This window comes from Branchiostoma belcheri, unplaced genomic scaffold (assembly GCF_001625305.1).
Source record: "Branchiostoma belcheri isolate BF01 breed outbred unplaced genomic scaffold, Haploidv18h27 scaffold54, whole genome shotgun sequence".
In the NCBI taxonomy this organism is placed as follows: domain Eukaryota; kingdom Metazoa; phylum Chordata; class Leptocardii; order Amphioxiformes; family Branchiostomatidae; genus Branchiostoma; species Branchiostoma belcheri.
The window spans coordinates 486,739-509,936 of NW_017804176.1; the positions used below are offsets into that span (position 1 = coordinate 486,739).

General features: G+C 41.1%; 1 protein-coding gene across 17 annotated transcripts in view; it reads left to right on the forward strand.

The window, feature by feature from the left end:
- LOC109481190 (dystrophin-like) overlaps window positions 1-23,198 on the forward strand; it is a 204,793-nt gene that overhangs the window by 16,754 nt on the left and 164,841 nt on the right. For 15 of the 17 annotated variants that reach the window (XM_019783695.1, XM_019783706.1, XM_019783708.1 and 12 more), the window contains one exon: window positions 10,150-10,211. In XM_019783695.1, the coding sequence (XP_019639254.1) occupies window positions 10,150-10,211 (62 nt within the window). Of the gene's footprint in view, window positions 1-7,628; window positions 7,725-9,967; window positions 10,035-10,149; window positions 10,212-23,198 lie in introns of those variants that run through there. The other 2 variants (XM_019783710.1, XM_019783698.1) reach the window with 2 other exon arrangements.

Here is a 23,198-nt window from a genome sequence, read left to right on the forward strand (position 1 = left end):
GACTTATTACCATAAAAGACCATTTCACATTCCCATTTTCTTTCCAAACCACCTAAAACCTTCCGTAGATTGTAAAATCTTTGCTGCAAAACGAAGAAAACATTGCCATCGGGCATCATCAAGTACCGGCCTCCATGTTATGTGGCCAAAGTTTCACCCAGACAACATTGCAAGGTTGCCAACATTCAATTTTGTATATGCCATGGGTTTAGGTCCGGACTTAAGTCTGGAACTGAACCTAAACCTCTGGACTTGAATCCGGACCTGAACCTAAAATTGGGTTTAGGTATGCATCACTAATTGGAGACAAGTTATCAAGTTGCTTTCTCAATGAAATACAGTGTAACATGCATTCTGTCTACTTTTCTTGTAAAACCTGGTATTTAAAGTTGTAAATGGATAGTTCATTTCAGTTCAAAATGGTTAGTTTCTTCATTATGGGTACTGGTTTACTGATGAAAACTCTTGTGGTTTACTGATAAAAACTCTTTGTAATCACATACATCTACCACCCACACCATCTACATGAACTACAAAGAAAGCTGCTTGTGCGCTTATGTCTGCCATAGCCATTACCAGATTGGGAGGGGGGGGGCATAATCCCTCTCTGTCCCTTTTGATATGATTCATGCTGGGGAGTTGAAAGGTCACCACACCCAAACTGAAACCATTTAAAACTTTAACCCTACTTTGGCTCCCTTGACCTTTTCCACGCCTAATCCTATCACCAATATCCAGTGCAGATTGGGTGCCATGAGGTTACCTTACAAGGCAAAACTGTTGGAGAACATGGAGAACAAATTACACAGTATGTGTTATAAAATCATAAAATCCACACCTGAACTTGAAGCGTTACCCAGTGATGAATGTTGTTTATGGCACCCTCCCTCCCTACTTGGCCTTGAGCTTTGACCAATCCCCTCACTCCTGAGTTCTGGGCATTCCATTCCTTAGGACTCCCAGGTCATTTCACTAACATACAACATCTGTTGGTTGGTAGGAGTTCTGCAAAGTGTTGTTTCAGTTGTTTGGCTACTTTCAAACTTTTCTACGAATGAAGTATGATTTGTCTTCTTAATTATAGAACCATACTATATATACTTAGAAAATATATTGTAGAAAGGAATGATTTTTATCAGAATTGTTTAGAGTTTTGGAGGTTATTGCCTCCCTACCAAGCCTGGTTACTCTTTGACCAGCTATCCACCTAATCTTCTTGTGGCCAAGGGTGCATCCTTGCCGTTTATGTTCTTTTGATTACAGGGAGTGGAGGAGGGAGGGTTTAAAAGTTGTAGTCCATTAGACTAATAGTGAGGTTAATCCACTAAGAAGTGAGAGCTCCAGACTTGTTCTGGTCATCTGAGCTGCTTCAAGATTAAGGAAGAATTCTTCTCCATTGTAAGCTGTCGAAACCCCACTCGAGCCTTGTAGGGACATTTTAACATGGCCCATCTGCCGCTAATGTAATTCCATCAATGCCTCCTCCCCAGCAGTGCCTATGGTCACTGCAACTTTGATATACGGTATGGGGCCAACATTTGAGAAACAATCAAAGATTGCACCCTGCTGGACACCTGGTGTCAGTGTCCTTTCCAAATGACCCACAGAAAACATCAAGTACCCTTTGATTTATTATGATACTCAATCTGTATGCAGAAGTCTTGAAACAGATAACACTGATAGTGTAACGTTAGCTTATATGGTAGAAGTGACCATGAAAGATGTTACGATAAGGTCCATATCAGAGTGTTAGAATGTCCAGTCGACCTCTCGCTGACCCCCAAGGGAGGTAGAAGTATGAAGATCCCCCCTAGCTAAAATAGTTGAAGCTATATTTATGACTACTGCTTGACCAGTGACTACCAGAAAAAGGAAAACACTGAAGAAGACATGGGAAGCATAGACAAGATAATGTTGTTTCAGGTGGGATAGCAGGTTAATTTGTATATCATGAAACTCAAATAGATGTAATCCTATCACTTGACCTTAGATAGACCCTTTCCACAGAAAAGTATGTCTAAGTCCTGAACACAGGCATCTTTCAAAGAGTATGTTACTAGTATCTTTTAATCATTAAAAGAGACAACTTGACAACAACAAAATACTCTTTGTGAATGATAGATAAGAAGATGTACCAGTAAGAAGTAGCTCAGTGTAAGGTTAGTGTCGCTATAGCTATAGGGTAATAACCCTGTTTGTCCCCAAGTTATCTCCTCCTCTGTTGGCAAAGTAGATACTAGCGTCAGTAATCTTGTGTACATGTTTGTCTTAACTTTGCTCTCAGGGCTGTGTGTTTGCCATTTGCTGACCAGTATATCTCTTCTGGAGAAGCTGGAGTCAGGTGACCACCTGTCCTGTGTGTGGAAGTGCCACGCCCCTTCCCCCTGCTTGTTCAGTGGGGCACATCCCAGCATCCCTCTACATGCACCTGGGCCCCCATGTGCAACAAGTGCCCCAGATATAGCCCGATGTTTAGACAACATATTTATTTATATTGTGCACCACTGCCTTCCGATCCTGGACCTGAGCTCATGCATAGCCCTCATGGCATCTTTACATAGCTGCATGCCTGTCGTATTTATCATTGCGCCCGGTGCCTTTTATCCCGGGGATGGAGCGATCAAATAGTCCGGCCGGCCGGGGTCGTGCGGGATAACAATACCCAGGGAAGACCCACGGCCTAATTAGGCTGTGTTTACTTAGTTTTGTGTCAGATGTTTGGCAGGACAAAGTTCCAGATTGTTCAGGGAGAGGAGGGTGTGCCCTGTGGCACCTTTACCTGTCTTTTGTTGTCTCCTGTAGACACTAGTCACTTTGGGGAATTGTTTTGTAGTATTCAAATTTACCTGTTGATGGGCCATTGTACCAGGTAAGCATTGTATTCTGGTCTCACATATCCTTGTACTTTCAGAGTGGTACAAGTGAATTGTGTTTTTTTTAAATACTACGTATTTTTTCACTATATCTTGGTTACTTGATAGCAGTGGATATGTGATCAGTGTATGTTGCATGTACTGCAGTGGTACAGCTGCGTAACATTTATGTACATGTTTTGAGCCCATTTAGTGTTCCCTCGTAAATTATCCCCCGAACACGTCAAGCTTTGTTGCTTTGGAGATTCTCTACCAGCTAAGCCTGGAGACCTGCGTCAGTGATATACGTCAATGATATGTTTGATCAGTATATGAGGCTCAATTTTGCTGTATCTTGTATCAGAAGTATTGGTTATCACAAAGCCCCCATGAGGCATATCCAAAATAGCTGGGAAACCTTGCAGCTGTGGTAGCCTATAGGGAGTTATTCCTAGCAACCAGTGAGAACAAACTGCCAAAATTGTTTTGTAGCCACTTTAAAAGCTGTAGAGTCTCTTTAGAACTTGAATCACAAGTTAGTCTGATGGATTGGCTGTAATTTGAAGGTAGAACTAATTGCACTACGGTTTTTGGTGCAGCATGATTCAGGTCATCTGCAGCTTGAAGCCTTCTTTCAAAGTCATGAAAGTTGTAGTGTTCTTCGATTCACGTATATTATAAGCTTTATTGTAGAAAGCCATATGGAAGAGAACGCTGTTGTGTTTTCTTGAACCAAGATGGCTGCCATGTCATTCACCTTCGGTGACCTGAAGATTGACAAAGAATCAATAAAAGTCCCCCTCCAAAATGTCAGCAGAAGCCTCGCCCAATGTGGGAGGTGGCCAGGAACTGGGTTATGTCCATACCACGATGTCTGTGTGCACAACAACAGTGTGAGGACAAAACTCTCCTTTTGTGGCAGGAATTTGGTGAGTGTCATGGGCCGTGGTCGAACTGAAATGGAAACCACATGGCTCAGTCACCAGGTGAAGCCAGGGGTCAAATGTCAAACCATCCCCAGGTTTTCACAGTTTGCAAACAGGCTTGGAGAGATTTTGTAAGGAGTTGCCGGGGTTACCGGATTGTCCTTATGCCAGTTTCGCTGTTTATCGAATGAGTTTTGGAAAGAAATGAAAGCGTTCCTAGGCTTCTTGATGGAAATGAAGTGGTTTGTTGAGACTCTGATTGCCATCTTTGCGTTCGTTCTCGAGTAGAGTATTGGTGGCCTGCTAAAGAAACAAAAGTTTCTGAAGTGGTTCTCTCTGCTGAGGTAATTAAACCTTGACAGCTGTTAATCATCTGCTGATTGGCTAAGGAAAATTGGGCAGTCTGGAACAGATAATATCAGCTGGCAGAGGTTCAGGCATGCTCTGTTGGTTTCTGTGTGATCAAAAGCAGCACTGGGCAATTTCAATGGAATACTGTGTACTGTAGACTTGAAGTGCGAAGTTTGACGTTGAATTTGCTGAAAGAAGGGACTGTAGGGGAAAAAAACGAGGTTTGATACGTGATAGCAATACCTAGTTCTACTTCTGAACCCAGTATGTTTCTTCTTGATCAAGAGAAAATATTTCTGCTTTATCATATGTAGGTAATGCTATCTACAACAGTACAAGTAGCTGTCATAGCAAGACTTGATATCTGCCGTTAACTATGCTTTCTGTGCAAGAATTTCATAGTTACTACTACGACCAAACTGGCCAAAAGGAAAGGCAGATACCTAGGTATTTCAAATATGAACAAGAGCATCGATCATAGAACGGTTGAGGCCAGGTAAGGTCAGCTGAATGTGCTCAGCTAGTACTTCACACCACGTGTGTGCCAATACACATCACCAATAAAGCCTCTAACAACTGTGTAGGTGAAAAGGCCAGTGTTTGGTCAGGTGAGGTTGTGTAGGAACAATGGCCAGATTTTTCCTCACACATACCGTTACCACAGACACCTAATCAAGAGTTGTTTTTATGACGTTTTTGCCACAACAATGACATCATCAAGGGTCCTTATTTTGGATCCAAGTTCCCCTGGGTATGAAACTAGGCCAAGGAGAAATTAATTTTGTTGTAAATCTTGTAAATGAGCCCAAGACAGACCAAACAAAATGAGTGCAAGTTTGTATAACGACTATTGATGACGTATTAAAAGTACAGCAACTTGCTGTTGTCTTCCTGAGATTTTTGTTATAAGCTTGGGTTGCTATTTGCGAAATTTGACCACACCCATTCAACTTTTTGTACTCTTGCCATGGTCTAGGTAACTAATTATACCAGTGAAATTTCCATGAGTTCTCTTTTGAAAAAGTGAACAAAAAAGTGTCTTACAAATATGCTGTTTCCACACCACTATTTGAGTTTGGAATAGTATCTGGATACACCCTATCAATGTTTGAATTTGAAAGGTCTAGCTTGCCCCTGGCTTTATTTTTAGAGAAAGGAGACATCCACATTGTACCCTGGACACGTTTGGCTGGTTCTTTGTCAAAGGAAATTACACGCCCCATTGAGCAACAATAGCTTTATGGAAATCATGGCCATGATAATTACCAGTAACTATGTGACAAGTGTATTGAATGGTAATTCATGATCTATTGGGAGAGAAATTTCACAGGTTATAAATTAGAGCTGGGATGACAGCAAGAACTTTATAGTCCAATTTAATGGATGTATTTTGTTAGGACCTGTACTGAAGAGGAATGTAATATACTGTAGTACATTGTAGAATATTCTGTGAAGTTTCTCTTCATTACTTCTGCCCATCTGGCTGTATTCTGCTGATCATTTATAAGTTCTGTGAGGTCTGGACAAAAATAAACTTGAGTTTTGGGCATAATTTGAGCTGTGGAAGAATTGATAAAAAATTGGAGCTGTTTTTGTGGTACAGATGTAAGTAATGTGAATCAGTAGCACTACGGAAAAGGAATTTGAGAAAGTTGAACTTTCACCTATGCCCTTGTTGAATTTTGGAGTTGAGAAGTCCCGGGGTCAAGCGTGAGTACTAGTAAGGATGTCTTCTTCCTGTTTGTTGGTGTGTGCAAATGTTTGGAGTCAACTTGAACCATTGACTTCTCTCTGTCAACATTTGACAACAGGGGAGAGGTACAGAAAGTCCACACAATTTCCTAGAAAGTCACACACCGGTATGACAAAGCTAATTTGCAAAAGTTGGGGCTTGTGAGGATACCTGCTGTGCTCCAAGTGTAGCTCTTCAAAAACAACAGCTTTTATGAACCTGACAGAGATACATGTAGGTGTCTGCTGTGCCGTTGTAGTTCGCAATAGAGCTCTGAAGTGTCCATATGACGATTGTCCTTTCTGGTGTAAAGTTGTGAATAGCTCAATCCTAAGTCAACAGAAACATTGTACTAGTATGAGAGTTTGTCTGTGTTGGTACAGAGCTAAAACTTTGTTCCCTGCACAATTAGCACTGACATCACATTGTCCTACTGCTACTGAAGAAGACTGCAGTAAGATAGTCAAGAATCTAATGTTGTTGCATCATGTGTTGGAAAGTTTCAGCTTTGTACTAAGAAACCTTGTTTAGTTATCATTATTCGGGTTTGACTGAAGTTGGACTCGGTGAAAGGTGACTCCATTTCGCAGAAGAGGGTAAGAAAAACATGCCCTGTTGGCCTGCAACAACAAAGTTCCAAAGAAAGCTGACAGCACTGTACTAGAAAAGCAATGCTTGGAAATGAGGTGTTTTGTACAAGTTGTAACATGAAGGGACGCAGGGCTGGCCTTTGTGATGAGTTTGAATGACAGTGACCTGAGGGCAGGTAGGCATTCAACTGTCAAGTTTGCTAGCAAGCACCTGGTAGGATTTGTGGGGTGGTTAGACTGAGGAAAGGGGTGGAGCTAGACTGAATGTTGCTCTTTTGTTGGTCTTGGTAATATGCTAGAATGAAGGGAGAAGGCATAAATGTGATGTCTTCAATCTAACCAAGTATATCGGGTCAGCCACACTAAAAATAATGTGTTTGGTTCTTTATCCTTCAACCTTTTTAAAGGTAAAGGTAGTAAGTTAGTTATTGCAAGGAGCTTCTTGGTTATTGCTTGTACTGTTGTACAATTATAGGGGAACTTACCTTGTTAGTCGAGTATCAGATAGTGATTTGATTTAGTAAAGAAGATTGATTTTGAATGCAAGTAGGATTCTGGTCTGGATCCATAGAAGAGTTGCTGAGCCCTAACCTGTGGTTTCGGATTGAATTTTGGGATCCCGCTTTTCAGGGAGGATATGGGTGGCATCTTCCTATCTCTACCTGCTTGTCACGCACCTCTTCATGCCCCAAGGGCAGAGGGATAATCACCACAAATTGGACAACAATAGACTGTTTTGTCCAGGTAATCAGATCAGTTGACCCCCTTTCAGCTCCTGTGAACTGTGACCAAACACCAGAACGAAGGTGGTGTAATAAATTAAGCTCCATTCAGAATTTACTAGATGATATACTCAACTTGCTAGTGTTCAATGAAGTTCTCACTGTTGATGGTAGTGGGCCGTACCACTACAACGTGGGGGACGTTAATGTTAGAAACTTCTTTGTGTATATTACTTATGTGGACATTGGTTTGATTTCAACTTGTTTATGATGGTGAATGTTTTTGTTGTAATTGTTAGGAATGAAGCGGAAGTGATTTTTAGCTACGTTAGCGGGGTCTTTTTCTGTTGAAATGGTCTCTTCCGAAGTTGGCCAGAGGAACACACCCAGGGTTTATTCATGGTTCGGGGCCAATGTAAATTTTGTGAAGGGAAGTGCACAGTGAGGCGTGCATTGTTGGAATTCCTTGCCGATATAAACACTAGGCTTCTGTGACAGCAGTGGCACAGGCGTGGATGGCAACAAGCGGGCCAGATTTGTGAGAAAAACAGGTATTTTTTGTGTGATCTGTCCCTTAGCAGCCTGGTAGGTGTGTATGTGTAGACCAGTTGGAATGTTGGAGAGGTGTAGGGGCTGTGTCCTGTGCGGAGGAATGTGTTGCACATGTGGATCAGTCCCTGCCTCTCAAAGTTTACATAATGGTGGCCCAAAGAATGTCAGGTCCTTTCATTGCTGTCCCGAATCGAGGGCAGTTGTATGTGGTCTTCTTCGATCCTTGTTGTTACTTTCTCTCTAGTTACTGTTTTGTCTTCTGGAAACTTTGATGCGGGCTGGCTTCATTGATTGTGGTGTAACTGTATCACTGATGACATCTGATTTGCATAGCGGCGGTCTGGCAGACTAGCTGTAGTTTCATTCATTGACCTACATAAGTCACTTGGAGGGGTTCCCAGTGTCAAAGTCTTTCCCTGTTATTTTGGACATTAGTATGTGGGGGAGGCAAGAGCTTGACTGGTACAGAGTAGGCTGTGCTGTCTAATTTTGCGAGTTAGAGCTCTCTTGCAATATTTAAAGGCAGGCGGTCTGTTGGCTTTCAGTTTTGTAGCGACCGCAACTGACTCGAAGGTGTCTGTGGATGTGAGCCATATGGTGGGTCTTTTTGTTTGGAATGCCGCGCTTTGCAATGTTTTCCTCTTTCACTTCACTGCCAGCGTCACTTTAAGATCTTCTACTGCACGGAAACCAGTCTTGAACAAGGTTTGTCTGTCAGGTTTATTCCTTCAAGTTTAAAGTTAACTTGTTTCCTTGCAAGGAGACATTTGGAAGATTTTGACACTGGAAACAGTTCTTGTTATTATGACCTTAAGGCTATCCCTCAAACTTTCAAAGTACTGTGCACTCACTGTATTTCCAGAAACTTCCCCAAACATTTCTCAATGGAAACCAAGACTGTGTTGATACTGGCAACTTTATTTGGGGGTGGGTGGAAGCTATACAAGGGAAGGGATACAAGAAACAGGGTCTGTTACCATTAGAAGCTAGGAAGTTTATCAACAGGTCTGCTGCCCTGGCTGTTGTTTTCTGCTATCTGTGAACTGCTGTGCCTTGTTATGGACTGTAGGTTAAAGGGCGGGCGAAACATATGGTAAAACTGTCGGAGAGGAAATTTGTTTGTTGGTCAAGGGCGTTCTTGGCACCAAGAAGGATACACTTTTAACTTCTCACTTTGAGTCTACATTTACTGTATGGGTATGCACACATCTTTATGTGAAATTTTAGGTTCACTTTTTGAAACTGTGTAGACTGTCATCTCAATCTGTTTTTATAGGAAAGTTTAATTAATTACCTGATATCACATTAAAGTAATTTTTTTTTAAGTCCAAGATCAAAAAAATAAAATTGGTGTGGTTTAGTAGAAAGAAATTTAAGGTAGCTTCTGAACAAGTTTTCACACTGCTGTTATTATTTTCATGGTGAGTGGTTTCAGGTGAGCATGTCAGGGTGATCGTTCCAGACATAGCTGGGAGGGAAGCCAGGGGTGGTCAGGGGTTCGTCCTACAGTAAAGAGAAAGCATTTATGCCATAGGTGTGACAGGGCTGAATTGATGCCAAGTCAGAGCCAAGGTTGACGGGTTGGCACTTTGGCACAAAGTGAGATTGCTCAAGGATTAGCTTTGCCATTGAGGTTAAACACAAAGTTGCAAAGGTTGCAAAACTGATATTTTTTTGCAAGCAATAAATACCTCTCATAGGTGACCAAGAGTGTTACATCATTGTGATGTAGATTGTATAATTCATACCCCCCCTTTCTGAATGGTATAGCCTCAAAACTTTGTATGAAAATCCTGGCATGCCTGGTGCTATGGTTATAAGTTGTTGGGTCTACAGTAAATGAAGTGACAGATGGAAAGGAAACATGGCATTGACTTATAGAATGCCTTGTTTTCTGTACCCATTATGTTGCTAAGACACAGGTAAGAGGAGTGAGAAATAATGTGGGACTGGTCCTAGACTTGACAGTGGTTTATGTTTCATGGGTGAAAGTCAAGCCAGTCTGCGGCCACAGTGTCTCATTGTGTACTTCAGTGTCAAGCTAAATATTTGTCACATAGTCGAGACTTGGACAAACAACTTCTATCCATGTAGCTGGACAATGTGTGAGATCTATGTTGGAGTGGGCAAGGGATCACATTTGCCACCTCCTTTCCCATAAAGATGTCTAAACTGAAGACATGTTATCACCAGTAGACTGTACTTTAACCCCCTGTCTGTGATTGGATGTGAGTTATATATTATGGTTGATATGAATATGAAGCAAGAGGAGCACCGCCTGGCATATGGTGAACAGGCCAGACACAAGGGCAAGTTTGCTTTGGATTAGCCCCTAGGAGTGTTATGGCTTTGTATTTACAGTAAATTAAACAGCTGCACGGATTTGTACGGTTTGTTAACCAGGGATTTTCCTTCTTTTTGCAGACGAACGAGAGGACGTGCAGAAGAAGACCTTCGCTAAGTGGATCAACAGCCAGCTTTCTAAGGTGGGTGGTCGTACCAAACTTGTGGCGCCGCCGAGGCGCTCGATTCGTCGATGTAGAGTGGGATTTTATGTACCGGTTGAAGAGAGTGTAATAGCAGAAGGCTGCGGTGCTGTGATAAATTGTCGTGCGTTTAAGCAACTCCAGGGAAGTAGAGACGAAGAAAAAAATCGCAAGACAAGGTAAGGAGCTAACCAAGCATGGAGGTTCCGGAGGAAGAGAGTCTCGGATTGCCACAACAGCTTTTTGGACAATTCGGACAAGGTTTACATTTCCTCTGGAGAATAATAGATACATGTGGTGGGTGATTAAGTCGATAATTACCCAGGTGTGCAGGTATTATCTTACAACAACTTATTTTTCTGCTGACTGGAAAGGTCCAGCTCTAATTATTGCCAGTGGACTAACTTCGCTAAGCAGTGGTCAGGTTGGTTGATTTGTAAACAGAGGTTGCACCGTGGCGAAATCTTTCCCATAAACAATGTCTATTCTTAGTGTGTTATCTGTTCCAGCACCTTGTAGTGTACTATTGTTGATTTAAGGCATCAAAGACTGAAAAAATATGATGATAAACCTTAAATTTGATTAAATAATTTATCTCAAATAGCTTGGTACTGTTATATTTCATAGTATTAGTCAGTCTTTCCAATATTGGCCTCACAAAAATAATCTGTTTTTCCACGGCTCCTACACAGAGGTGCTAGCAATGTAATTAGAACTCAAAGAGAAAAAGGGCTGCTAAGAAAGCCAGAGCTAGGATCATATTTAGGTATCAGTAATCCTATGTGGTAAGTGCTAATACCTCAATGTGGGTGGGATCGAAAATATTTAGTTTCTAATTTAGGATAATCAAAATAATCTATCAGATTAGTAATTGAGGTGAACCATTCTTTCCATAACGAAGTTGCTCATTGTGTTAGACAAGATAAATTGACACATTTCAGTAGGCACAATTACTGAAGATTCGATTTCTGATGGATGGTGTTGAAAACAATACAATCAGGTATCCAACTTGTTTTGTACATATGATCTTTATTGCATTTGCACCAGAGAATCAAGTGGTCCTTTATTTGGAACGTATCATTGTGGTAAAGGGGTAAACATGCTACCATGGGTGGCCTGGAGGTTGCTTAGGTCTGAGACAAAGAAGTGACCAATCGTAGGGATCAGACTGTGACAGAGCTTGTGGTTTGTGTTATTGATAATTATGGAATATGTCAACACCTCATTTTTGATATGATAACATCAACAGATGCTGTGTGGGATATGTTATCGATAGATAGGGACGGAAGGTATGAAGAAAATTTGCAGAAAAATGTATATATCTTGCAATAAAATAGAAACATCTTGAATCCTGGAAAGCTGAAAGAATACAGGATTGTAATAGCAGAAAACTGAAAGAAACTCTTTCTAGACATAGAAATGTTTAATTGCATTTAGTCATAACCAAAGTGCAAGGTTTCATGAACTAATATTATATGATTCCGCATTTAAGATCCATTATAGATAATTTTCCGAGAATATATGCCAAGTGTTCATTTGAAAGTTGAAATTTTCTTACAACTATGTAACACACTAGCGATCAGTATATCAATGAGAATTTAGTTCACCTGTACACCTATGAAATGCTAAGGTTAAGTTTTCGTCATAGTATTCCTCTGATAGTGTACCCTATTCCTCTATATTGATTGTATCATTCTTAAGTTGTACAGATTGATTGTTGATAATGGATAGTTATACACATAACGGCGACGTGGCCAGGTAACCCCGACTGTAAACTATTTAGCCATTGACGTTCCCCTGAGAGCCCGTTGTAGGGGATTCTGATAATATTGACAACGCTCTTGATGTGCACTTATGGTTGTCATACAATTACCTGTGGTTCGAGAAGGTCGAGAGATAACTGGACTACACAGGTAACTGGTTACTTGTTACTACTCTTCAGCGAGAGATAAGCGAAGGAATGTCTGGAGCCAAACGTCGGTCTACGGTACTTAAAATTCCCGCTGCGGCAAATACCGTTGTCCAGTGCCAGTATCCTGGGAACAAAGCTCTTGTACGCTCAAATACCTGAAGAAGACTGGCCTTAAAATAACTGGCATACCTTAAAGATAGTTTGTAGCTATAAGTAAAAAGGTGTATGAGTTTCATCTATGCGACTCTTGTAAACAAAAAGGAATTTGGAAGGCGTAGATAAGGTCCATCCAATTCGTATAGGAATATGCTAGTAGGAATGTCCGTATTTGGTGTTATGTCAACGTGGTAATAATTGGGAAAGGTATGGGTGTGTGTAAGACAGGGAGGAAGGTAAACTGTACACAGGTGGTGGGTACTTATGTCTACTGATAAAAAAACAAGATGGTTAGGTGCCTTGTGTCAACTGGAGTTAGTGTCTATGGTCACGTAGTAGTGCCGGACTCGTAAAGTCAATTGTTATGGGAATGGGTTGGACTTTGTAGAAGGTCGAGGTAATTCTGTTGTTGATTTTGTTGTGGTTGTTGTGGCAACAGTTTCCATGGTAACAGGGCATACAGTGAAAACTGCCTAAGTAAGAGACCACTCCGGGACTATGTGGACAGGTGGTCATTAAGTGGTATTCTTATCTATATAAATTATTATAATGCTTCTATATGAGTCACTAGTAGTATATACACAAGTCCTTATCATAGTCCTTTACATCCTGGCGGACCAGTAGTGTGATATGATATTAAGGAACTTGATCAAATGCCTGTCGTTTGTCTTCCAAAAGAAAATGAATTTCATAGACAGCCCCTGTCCTTAGTGGTTATCATGAGACCCCACCTTTTCTGCAGCTGTCGCTGTTGTGTCTATGTTCTGTAATAATCCACTTTGAGTTGGTGACTGAAACAATCGTAGGGAGCTTGGGTAACCTTTGCTGCCCTGAAATTCTAGGGCCTGTGTCTAGACCTTAAAGGATTTAATCAGGAATTCAAGATTCCTTCTCACAGGGGTGCCTTTTTAATTGATAGTAACTTTAGCCATATCTGCCTCCAACTATTCAAACATGGCCTTGAAGGAAGTGGTCGTGTTTTGTGCCCTGCTGAAGAATGAAAACATTGTAGTTCAACTTGATGAAAGGAAAGTGTCTTCCAATAGATAAGCATCAAAGAGCCAGAAGTCTGGGGGATGCTTTGTTTAAATTGAGATACCAGTATCATGTTTGTCTGGTGTATTTCTTCCTGATTTCAGATCACAATCTTAATCCCCCTTTTAGTTGTCTACAGTTTCCCTCTTGATGCTATAAAAGATCCAAACTCGCAGACTTTTCATAATCAGAAATGCCAGTTCTAAATCTCGACTACCGTGTATCCTGCGGCTTCTATATGACACCATTCTGAAGTTTTATCAAGATATTAGAAGCTAAAAGTGCTTCCAAAGGGTGACAACAGAAGGTATGTACATTGTCTGATTTTCATCTTGCCACAAATGTGAATGCCAGTCACAAATTTGGCCTCAGTTTCCAGCTTTCTTCAAAAGTAGCGTAGAGGTTGCTGCCCTAGTCATCTGTCTTCCTTACCCTAACAAGTAGACAGTGTGTTAAAGCCTTACATCCACACCAGCAGGAAGTTCAGAAGTTCAGACTATTGTGTAGGTCTGTGGGAGGGGGGACCAAGGCCAAGGGCAATCCTATTTCTATAACCTCCAGCCACATGGGGAAACCACTCTGACCAAGTGTGTCGACCACCCAGAGTTGCCTTGGCCTTGAAATCCTTTCAAAACTGCCGCTCAGCTAGGGAAAAATATTGGCTAAGTTACAAAGTGGCCAACATTTAATTGTATGTCTTCTACTCTGTAACTTTGTGTATTATATAAAAATTATATTGTGAAGTAAAGATGATAGATTTGTAATAAAACTATACTATAGTTTGTAAGAAAGAAAATTGGGAGAACTGTCATTTTGTCTGCATTTCGATTTAACAAGGTAAAATCATAACAGCCATGTGACATCATTTTACCTGCCTGCTTCACCTCAAATTAATTCTAAACCTCTAACACATGTGCCCCTTTGCCCTTTCCCTGCTTATCCCATTTACTTTTGCCTGTACTCAAGGCTTTTGAGCATTAGTGGAGACCAGGTAATGGCCTCCCACGGGGCAGGTGCCATCCTGTGTAAGTCCTACAAACTTAAAATTAATTTACTGTATCAGCCCTGCAGGGAATGTTGACCTTGAAGCAAATGTAGACTGAAGTACACTGTTGGGGTGAATGAACTGCCCACAATGGCATTGACCTTTCTGTGTCCATCCATGCAAAGATTCAGTGTGAAAGGTGAAAAGACGTTGTAAATTTCTTGCTAAGCAGGCTTGGGTCATGGGCACTGGCTCCTTTCTGGGGGTAGAGTACGGGTTATAAATAAACATAGAAGAGAAATTTTTACTACAAATGTCTGCTTCTACTTACGTGTTCCTGTTCTGTCTAAATTGAAAGTGTGCAGATATTTAACCAAAGTAGTAAAACTTGGAACTTTCTGGATATTACTGTCTGTTCTTGATTTCCAGCAAGTAAACAGCTGATTTGGCTAATGAACTTTGAAGTGATGTTGGAGACTTACGTTTGCTTGTGTAATGTCTAACAATTTTATTATAAATGTATGAAATGTAGAATGATCCCCTTTCATTGATCAAAATGTGGTCCTATTATTATTGCTTTACTGCAGGCTCAAATTGACACAGACAAGTACAGAAATCACTGTAAAACTAAAAAGATGGACTATGTATAAACGATACCGTCTGAAATACAAACTCTTGTTTTGTAAACCAATGAGAATTTCCGCTACAGGAATGAAAACTCCCGGTAACCTACCCACAGTCGATCGCAGGTATCCAAGATTGTTGACAATTGCTTGAGTGAGTTTTCAATGGGAGACAGTGGCTTGACATGGAGTGATGTTTCTTTGTTTATCAATGTCTGAATGCACCTGGATTAAAATTTCCCAGCAAACAAAATGCGGGTAGTATGACTGCATATGGGTCCACCCTGCCACGCCCATCCAGACATATCCTTAGTGAGGACAGTATGGCTTTTCTGGGCCTGTCTTTGCTAAGCTATATTCTCAGTATAAGTGAGCTCTGCTATCCTCTGTAGTGTGGAGGGCCTAGTAGTACTAGTACTACATGTAGCCCTTTGCATGCCAGCTTGTTACGAGGCATAGAAATACCTGTCACTTATATCGCAGGGTATTCTCGTTCCCATAAAACCCAACGTATCAAATTTGGAGCCTCCAGATTGTTCTCCCGAACTTGACACCCGGGCGCTAGACACAGGTCAATGTCAATGTTTGTCAGTGTCACGTATCGTTTACCGATTAACATCATCGCACCTTTGTTCAATGAAATGCCAGTGTGTATCCTTAAGTGAGCCTGTATATGTGTTGTTTGTCCACCGTTTTTCACATGGGCAAGATTGACGTCCCAAAGTAAGGGTGATGCGTTGCCGCTACGTCTATTTATAGCGCTGAAGAATGCTCCGTGAAGATAAACATGGTGTCACAACAAGCAGTGTAAAGCTTGCCGGTGTCGTCTCTAATTATGTTAAACCAGAAAGGTCGAATATGGCGTGGGTTTCAGTTGACTGTAACTGCGTTCTCGGGCGTTAGGCCAATTTCGGCATTGTCCTGAAGGTTGGCAGAGTTCACCTGTTTGTTGAACCACAACAATGGATCAATTTTCTGCCACCTATGTTGCTGGTTCGGCGGGACAAAAGTGCCATGGTGTTGCCGGGACCCAGCCAGAGTAGCACCGCGATTTTTCGAGGGGGCCCGAATAAAATCAAGTGCCGTGGAAAATCCAACCCTTAACAGCATGTGGAGATGGCTGAACAGCTCTTGACAGGTTACCTACTTCCTTTTACTGTTGTTTGCGCTGTGTGTTGATATCCTAGGAATGTGGTCAACTGGTGGGCGGAACAAGAAAAATGGGTTCATTTCAATATAAGTGGGTCAGCTTTGAAATCGAATAATGGTTTACTTTCCCCACGTTCAAAAGTTGTAGTTAGGTTGTTAGATATCGCTTAGGAAAAGAAAACCTATCCAGAGTGATTGGGATGTAAAACTTGAAAGGTTGGAATCGAAGTTGAGTTTATATTTATGACTTATATAAGTAACTATTACAAGGTTGTCTTCATACCCAGTAGTCTCACAGTTGCGAATTTTGGCCCCAGACAGGAAGACCATGTTTTGGTGTGTGTGGGAGGGAATGGTGACAAAGGATGCTGTTTCATGTTTGTGCAAAGGTAAAGTCTGATAAAAGCTTCCAGTTATCAGGCTGGGGATTACCTTTAGGTCAGGGGTCGTACACAAAATTGATATTGATGGGATAGTGATACCCACTTCTCCACAGTTTCCTTTAAACATCCTTCCACAATTGCAGTCTGTTATGTTTTTAATGTTTCCACACAGTAAATGTTAAGCATCAAGTGTAAGGTTTTCAAAGTCTCTTGGAGCCAAAACTGATAATAGCATCTCGAACCGGAAACTCAGAATATAAAGGCATGTTTGCTCTCTTGTCACTCGGTCCTTTGGTCTATTTTAGTTAGGATTACGACTCCTTTCTCTTCGTGACAGATAGATTTTCACGTGGGCTGAAGAGGTAAGTGCCTTTTCTTACGGTAAGCTTTGATTGGCTTTGACTCAGTTTCCCCTCCCTCTTGGACTAATGGGCTGAAGGGAAGCCTTGGAGACTGATGCAGGAGATATAACTCCTGGAACAACTGTTCTTGATCTCATTTTCTAAACTCTCAAGGGGGGAGGCAAACAGGACGTGGTAGTTGAGAAAGTTCAAAGATAAGAGGTATGACATACTGTAATTGATGGGTCTGGGTTGTGAAAGGACTGGTTATATATGTAGGTAAACCTAGATAGGGTGTATAAGATGTTGTGTCTGTTTCCCATGCATCTAGAGATAAGCTGCCTAATGTTACCTTTGTTTAGAGGTTGAGGTTTACCCAGTCAGGAAGTGTAGCTTGAAAAGCTCACTGACAGGTAAGTCTCCATTGGCAGTACTTAGGGACAGATCAGGAATGATGGGGAAAGGGTCGAGGAGTTAAGGTAGGACTGAGGGATACGCCAATAATGATTTTGGGGGAAGGAGAGGGTGAATGCGGGATAGATGATAAAATGTTTGGGGATGATGATGAAGGTTTTCATCAAGAAAGTCAACATAAAACATAGGATACAGTATTACTGAAGATGAAGATGCCATCATTGATAACCCCTGAAAATTTAACCAACATTTCATTGTCACACAACTCCCCTCCCTGTAGTCCATCCTTGTCTGTAACCAAGCTCTGGGTGGTGAGAAACCAATGGCATTCCTAGGTGCTCTAGTTGTTACAAGAACAGGCTAGTGTTTAACTTTCAAGCAAGTAGGTGAATTTTTTCTGTAAGTGCGATCCCTTTCAGTGTCTACCCACCACAACGATGATGCACTTGCAACTGTAATTTGTCCCTCTAAAAGCGTTGTTCCACATTCCCACACAAAGTCTACTTCAAAAGACCTGCGACACTTGGATGGGGGCCAAGTCTGGCCCATTGGGCTCACTTTGTTTAGATGTTAGAGGCATGCTTAGCCTCCGCCCTTGTGATCAGACAACACGGCTTTTATCCTTCATTTAAACTTGACACAGTTGTTTGCTTACATTTGACTTAGCAGTCAGGTATAGAGAGTCTGTTAACTGTGCCCTGATTTTCCCACAATGGATAATTGCTGTAATATAACTGGCATGCTTGAATATATGCCTTAAGACTTGTCAAATACACAACCCTCGTACTCTCATAAATTGTAGTAACATGGTAGGAAGAGGGATAGTCTTACAGCGTAACTGTTAGTCTTAGGAAACACATTAGACTTCGGAGTTCTTGTCTGTGTCGGACCCCTGTGACCCTTTTAAGAAAAAAATGTGACAACTTGAAAACCGACTGTCGCAAAAACATTCCGCAAAGTGCCGGAGACGTTGGCACAGTTGCCCTTGGCTGCACCTGGACCGATGACATCACACATGACATCACACGTCGCATAGTACCTGTTTGTGTGTCTTGGTCACTCTGTCTCTCTCTCTGCCAAAAGTCACGGTTAAACAGACGTCACAAAGCAGTGTTTACTAAATACCCTGATGCCCTTTCCCAGCCGGGTGTCTTTGCTCCTCCCTGCCCCCCTGTGTACATGGCAATATGTACTCTTGACCTTCCACTGTTTATACTGCATACACTAGAGTTGATACCAGCTTTAGGTTACATCGCTATAGACATGGAATTTTGGGGGGGTAGAATCTTACCATAGCCACACAGCAATTGTTTACATTCTTCCTTTCTCTTTGGCCGCTTTATAGAAACTTGATCTTCAGGCAAAAATCACAAACTAACAAATACTACAGAGGAAGGGGAAAGAGGTTATAAGTCTGAGTTTCTTGAAAGGGTATGAAACATTTACTTGCTTAATACTTACTTACAAACTTGTAATGATTAAGCATGGGAAAACATTGCTGCCATATTGTAATATTGAAGTACTCTTGTTAGTAAAGCTGATATCCATCTCAGTGCAGCATCAATCGTCAACAGAGTTGCCCAGGTTGAACTTGAGTATGTTTGAAACAGACAGCCTTTGTAGTCAGATGATCAAGTGTGATAAATCATTACTAAAGCATTTGCATTGTGTCAACGATTATGGTATCATTCATTAGGTTTAAATGGTATAGCAAGTACACTAACTGTCAGTCTGCTATTTTATTTGTCCCTTGCTTGTAAAATTGAGGCGTACACATGAGCATTTAGTCTTGTGGCTGCCTGCTGTGCCAGAAATTTATATGTATGAACTATACCTAGGTATTGATTCCCATCGACAGAATTATTTATCTGTTTTTTTAAAAAAAACAAGAAGGTGCATGTAATTGCAATTATGGCGTTGCCTTTTAAACTTGCCAGAAAGACGTTAATGTGATATGAGGGCAATCATTATACTACAGTCCGTTGTACTGTATGTCCTTTGAAGTCTTCAAAGATTGATGATCAGTAAAGTTTAAATGGGGAGTCGCTAAGAAGTGCCTTCAATTCTGGCTGTGTTTGTGAACATGTTGGTCCACACTCAGCCACTGACATGACTGTCATAGGGTCACGACCTTTAGAGTGGTGGAATTCTTCACAGTCATTGGGTAGTAGGGTGAGGACAACCAGTGAATGTCTGTGCGTGGGGCAGGTCTTTCATATCAAAGAAACATAATCATTGCAAGGAGGAACCTAAATTTTTTTGATCGAGTTTTGGTAGTTTTGAGAGCCATTTACTAACATGTGAAGAAAAAAAAACTACTGTTCTTGATAAGTGTGTTGGGTTCTTTAACATTCAGCACTCCGATTCCTGAGGCTCCTGAGGCTGAGACTTCGCTACGCACAAGACCAAAGGCTCCTGAAGACATTCAACTGTCTTCCTGCTGAGAAAGCTGATTTGGTGTTGCTGATGGGCCAAGTAGTAGAGAGAAGGTTAACAAAGGAGAAATGCGATTAGGATGAAGTGCCTGGGACAAGAAAATCAGTTTTAGCAGAGGTCATGGGGGTCAAAGCAATTCTGTTATTTTTGGACTGACCCATCATTCTTGTGGGGGTGTGTGGGTGTGCCCAATTTACATAGAGGGACAGAAGGTCAGGCTACATGGGACAGGGGAGTGAAACTGGAGAGAGATCAGGGTACAGGGTCAGTAAGCCTGGGGGCTTCTTTGCAAATTCCTGGTGTAGATACCCAGTGCTGTGAGCCTGCAGACTGGAAAATCAAAACAAGGTTGTATCAGTTCTAGGTGCAAAAAGGTGAGAGGTTCAAGTCAGCTATCCTAACCATCTACTAGTGTAGGGTTTGATTGATTGCAGTTATATAGCCTTGCCCAGACTGGGCGTATTGCATTCATGGTTGTCTTTTGTTTACTACTTTCTAATGGTACTACGTGTAATATGAAAATAAGAAAAGTGCATATTGTACATATTATCAGTTAGTAGAAATTCTTCGATCAGTGACTGTATTTTTGGAGGTACGTAATCTACAAAAATACAGTCACTGATCGAAGAATTTCTACTAACTGTTAATTCTACCTGACTGATGAACCTCTTCAACGATGTACATATTATATTTTCATCTGTCTTTATAACTTAAATCAGCCTATCTCAAAAAGTATTCATTTTCTTGTTAGATGTTTTGTACATATCTTGCTGTACATTGTTTTGATTTATTAGGAGAAGTATAGAGTTGCCATCTCCATATTTTCCGAAAATGTCAGCAATGTGGAAATGAAAGCTGAACCCTGGTAGGATGTCTTCCATGTTTTCTGTGGGGGTGCACAAACAAACACTGTCTATTTAGACAATTACTAGTGTTGACCAACAGTACAGGGCGTGCGCCCCACCCACATAAAAACAATATCACAGAATTGTCAGAATTCTTTCAGTGCTTTCCTAGAAGTTATCTAGTACAAAGTTTGTGCATCCTTTTCCCACAACTATAGTATAAATATCCATCATAGGTAAAGAAATGCAATTATGACATCTTATTGTTAATATGATGATTTATTGTTTGATTTCCATCATGCATCGACTCAGCAGCTATATTGTCTGCCATACCAAACCCATCACTTGTCTAAGTTCCATCAGTCTGAAACTGCCTTTAGGAATATCCTTGAATCTTCACGGATTCCTTGCCAGAAAATTTCTGCTGTGTCACTTCTGTCAAGACCCAAATTATGACAGGTACCGGCTCTGTTTGTATTGGATCTGGAGGTCAAGGTTCTGCGTTTTTCCTGATAGCAGGAAAAGTACGCTAATGTCCCCCTGTTGTTTTATAGAAGAGGTTTGATTAAGTTGCCTGATAAAGATTTGACGTCTTGTAAGATATATCTCTCCATGGGTCCAAAGTTCTGCAAGAAAATGTCAAAATTCCAGAGGTCTGTGTCAACAAAGGTCAGTTCTGATGGAAAGCAGCCTTCTTCTGAACTCAAATGTGCAAGTTTGATAAAAACCATGTGTTCTTCCTAACGTTTGTATTGCAATGTGTTCCAGTAGGAATCTCCGTAGCCATATTCAATGCCACATCCAATCTACAAATGCAGCAATACTGATTGGACCAATTGCTGCACTTCTGTCTATGGCATACAATATCTGCAACTTAGTAATATCATGCAATTTTCTGCCAATCTGATTTAAGAAGTATCTAAAGCTGAGAAATAGTTTGCAGTGCTGCAATTATAAGAGAAATGTTCCTACTAGGAAGCAATCAAAATCAGGACCACTTAAAGGAAATGATACAATTTGTTATTGGCCACAGTGATTGAACGAGCTGAGGCATTTCCATTTTCGCAGATTGGGACACCGCTGTCCCGTGTACTGACCTATTGACACAATCAAATCTTGCACTAAGAACAGGTATTTTGCACACATGTCCTTGCTGTAGCAATATAGGGCCAAGCCTTGTCTGTGCATTGATTTGCCAGTGGGACAAGCCATCTGAGTACACAGCCAGAATCAATATGTGTGGGCAAAACAAATAAATCGGTAATCCCTGTACCACTTGGAGTTTAGACTGGGTCCATTTAGACCAGGGGCTGAGGCTGGTCAAGATAGGTTGTCTGGGGAACCAGTTCTTGAAAGAATCCAGGTCCGATCTTAATGCGGTTTTGACCTATTTCTGGAGCCAGGCCAGGAACGCTTTCCAATGAGGGTCTAGAGAGGTTTTGTAGAGAAAATCTAGTTGAGGTCTTTACCAGCAACCAGGCTATCGATATCTGGCATGTCAAATGGTGCAGATGATTTTTTTGGGTGCGAGAAGCTGCTCTTCAACCTAGCTGAAGTGTCTTGGAACTGGTTTTCAAGAATGTAGATCAGTCCTAACTATAGTAACTTTATTGATTATAATAATATGTTGATCATACAATTTAATCCACTCCATGCATGTATATGGAGCCCCTGCGTACTACCATTGTCACATCAAACTTTCAAAGTTGGTTTCTGGTAGACATAATCTTAAAGCAGACGTAGCACCTATGTGAAAGAAGATATTCAAATTTCAATTCCTCAAAACCATGCATCAAACACAGGGCCTGAACTGGTGGTTGGAAATTAGGCAGACATTTTTTGTCTTGTGTAACAAGAAATGACAGGTTTTTACAGCGCTCTTTAGCGCCTGACGTGAAAAGTGCTTCCGGCGATCACGTACAACACGTCCACAGGAAACGGTCCACTCTTCCTGGCCTGGGTAATGTTTGAGGTACTTAGAAATGTTTGACAACAGCATTAACGTGACCTTTAACTGAGATTTAGGTGTATAATAGATGTAGATTTTCCACCTCTAGTGGTCACGTATTACACATCTAGGGCTGAAAGTAACACCTGCTGTTTCTGAATCTGATGTCTACCTACACCTAACCTGCACTGCTCTATGTATTCATGTAGGTACTGGTATTTATCTCTTCCCAGACTTCTTGCCTTACACTGTTTGCAGTTACATTCTAAATTCTGCAGTATAACAGACATAAGATTACGGCAACACCTGAAACATTGTTTTTGATGGTAGAGGAAGAAAATAAATGATGCGGGTAAGATTTCTGTAGCACAGGTAATTTTGTATGGTGCCAGCACATACTGTTTATATCAAAGTATTTCAAACTCTGTCATCAGTTCATCAACTCTCTCTGACACTTGTAGTGTTTGTAGTAGTTTTTAATATTTGACAGCTATAAAATCACCTTTTAAGTACAGTAAGATTTTCATATTCGATAAGCATTTGATCCTCTCTGTGTTGTTTACTTGGTGATAAGTATGTCTAGACAAGTGAGGACCTTGCTGTTTGTTATAAGATAAGCAAATCTTTTTCCTTATTTGTCCATAGTTTTGATCAATAGTATCTACTTGACCTAAAAATAGTCGTTTGCTGCCATGATGGACATTTTTTATGTTCTTTCTGTGTTGTGCGAAAAGGCTTGAAGAGAATACAGAAAACTGAA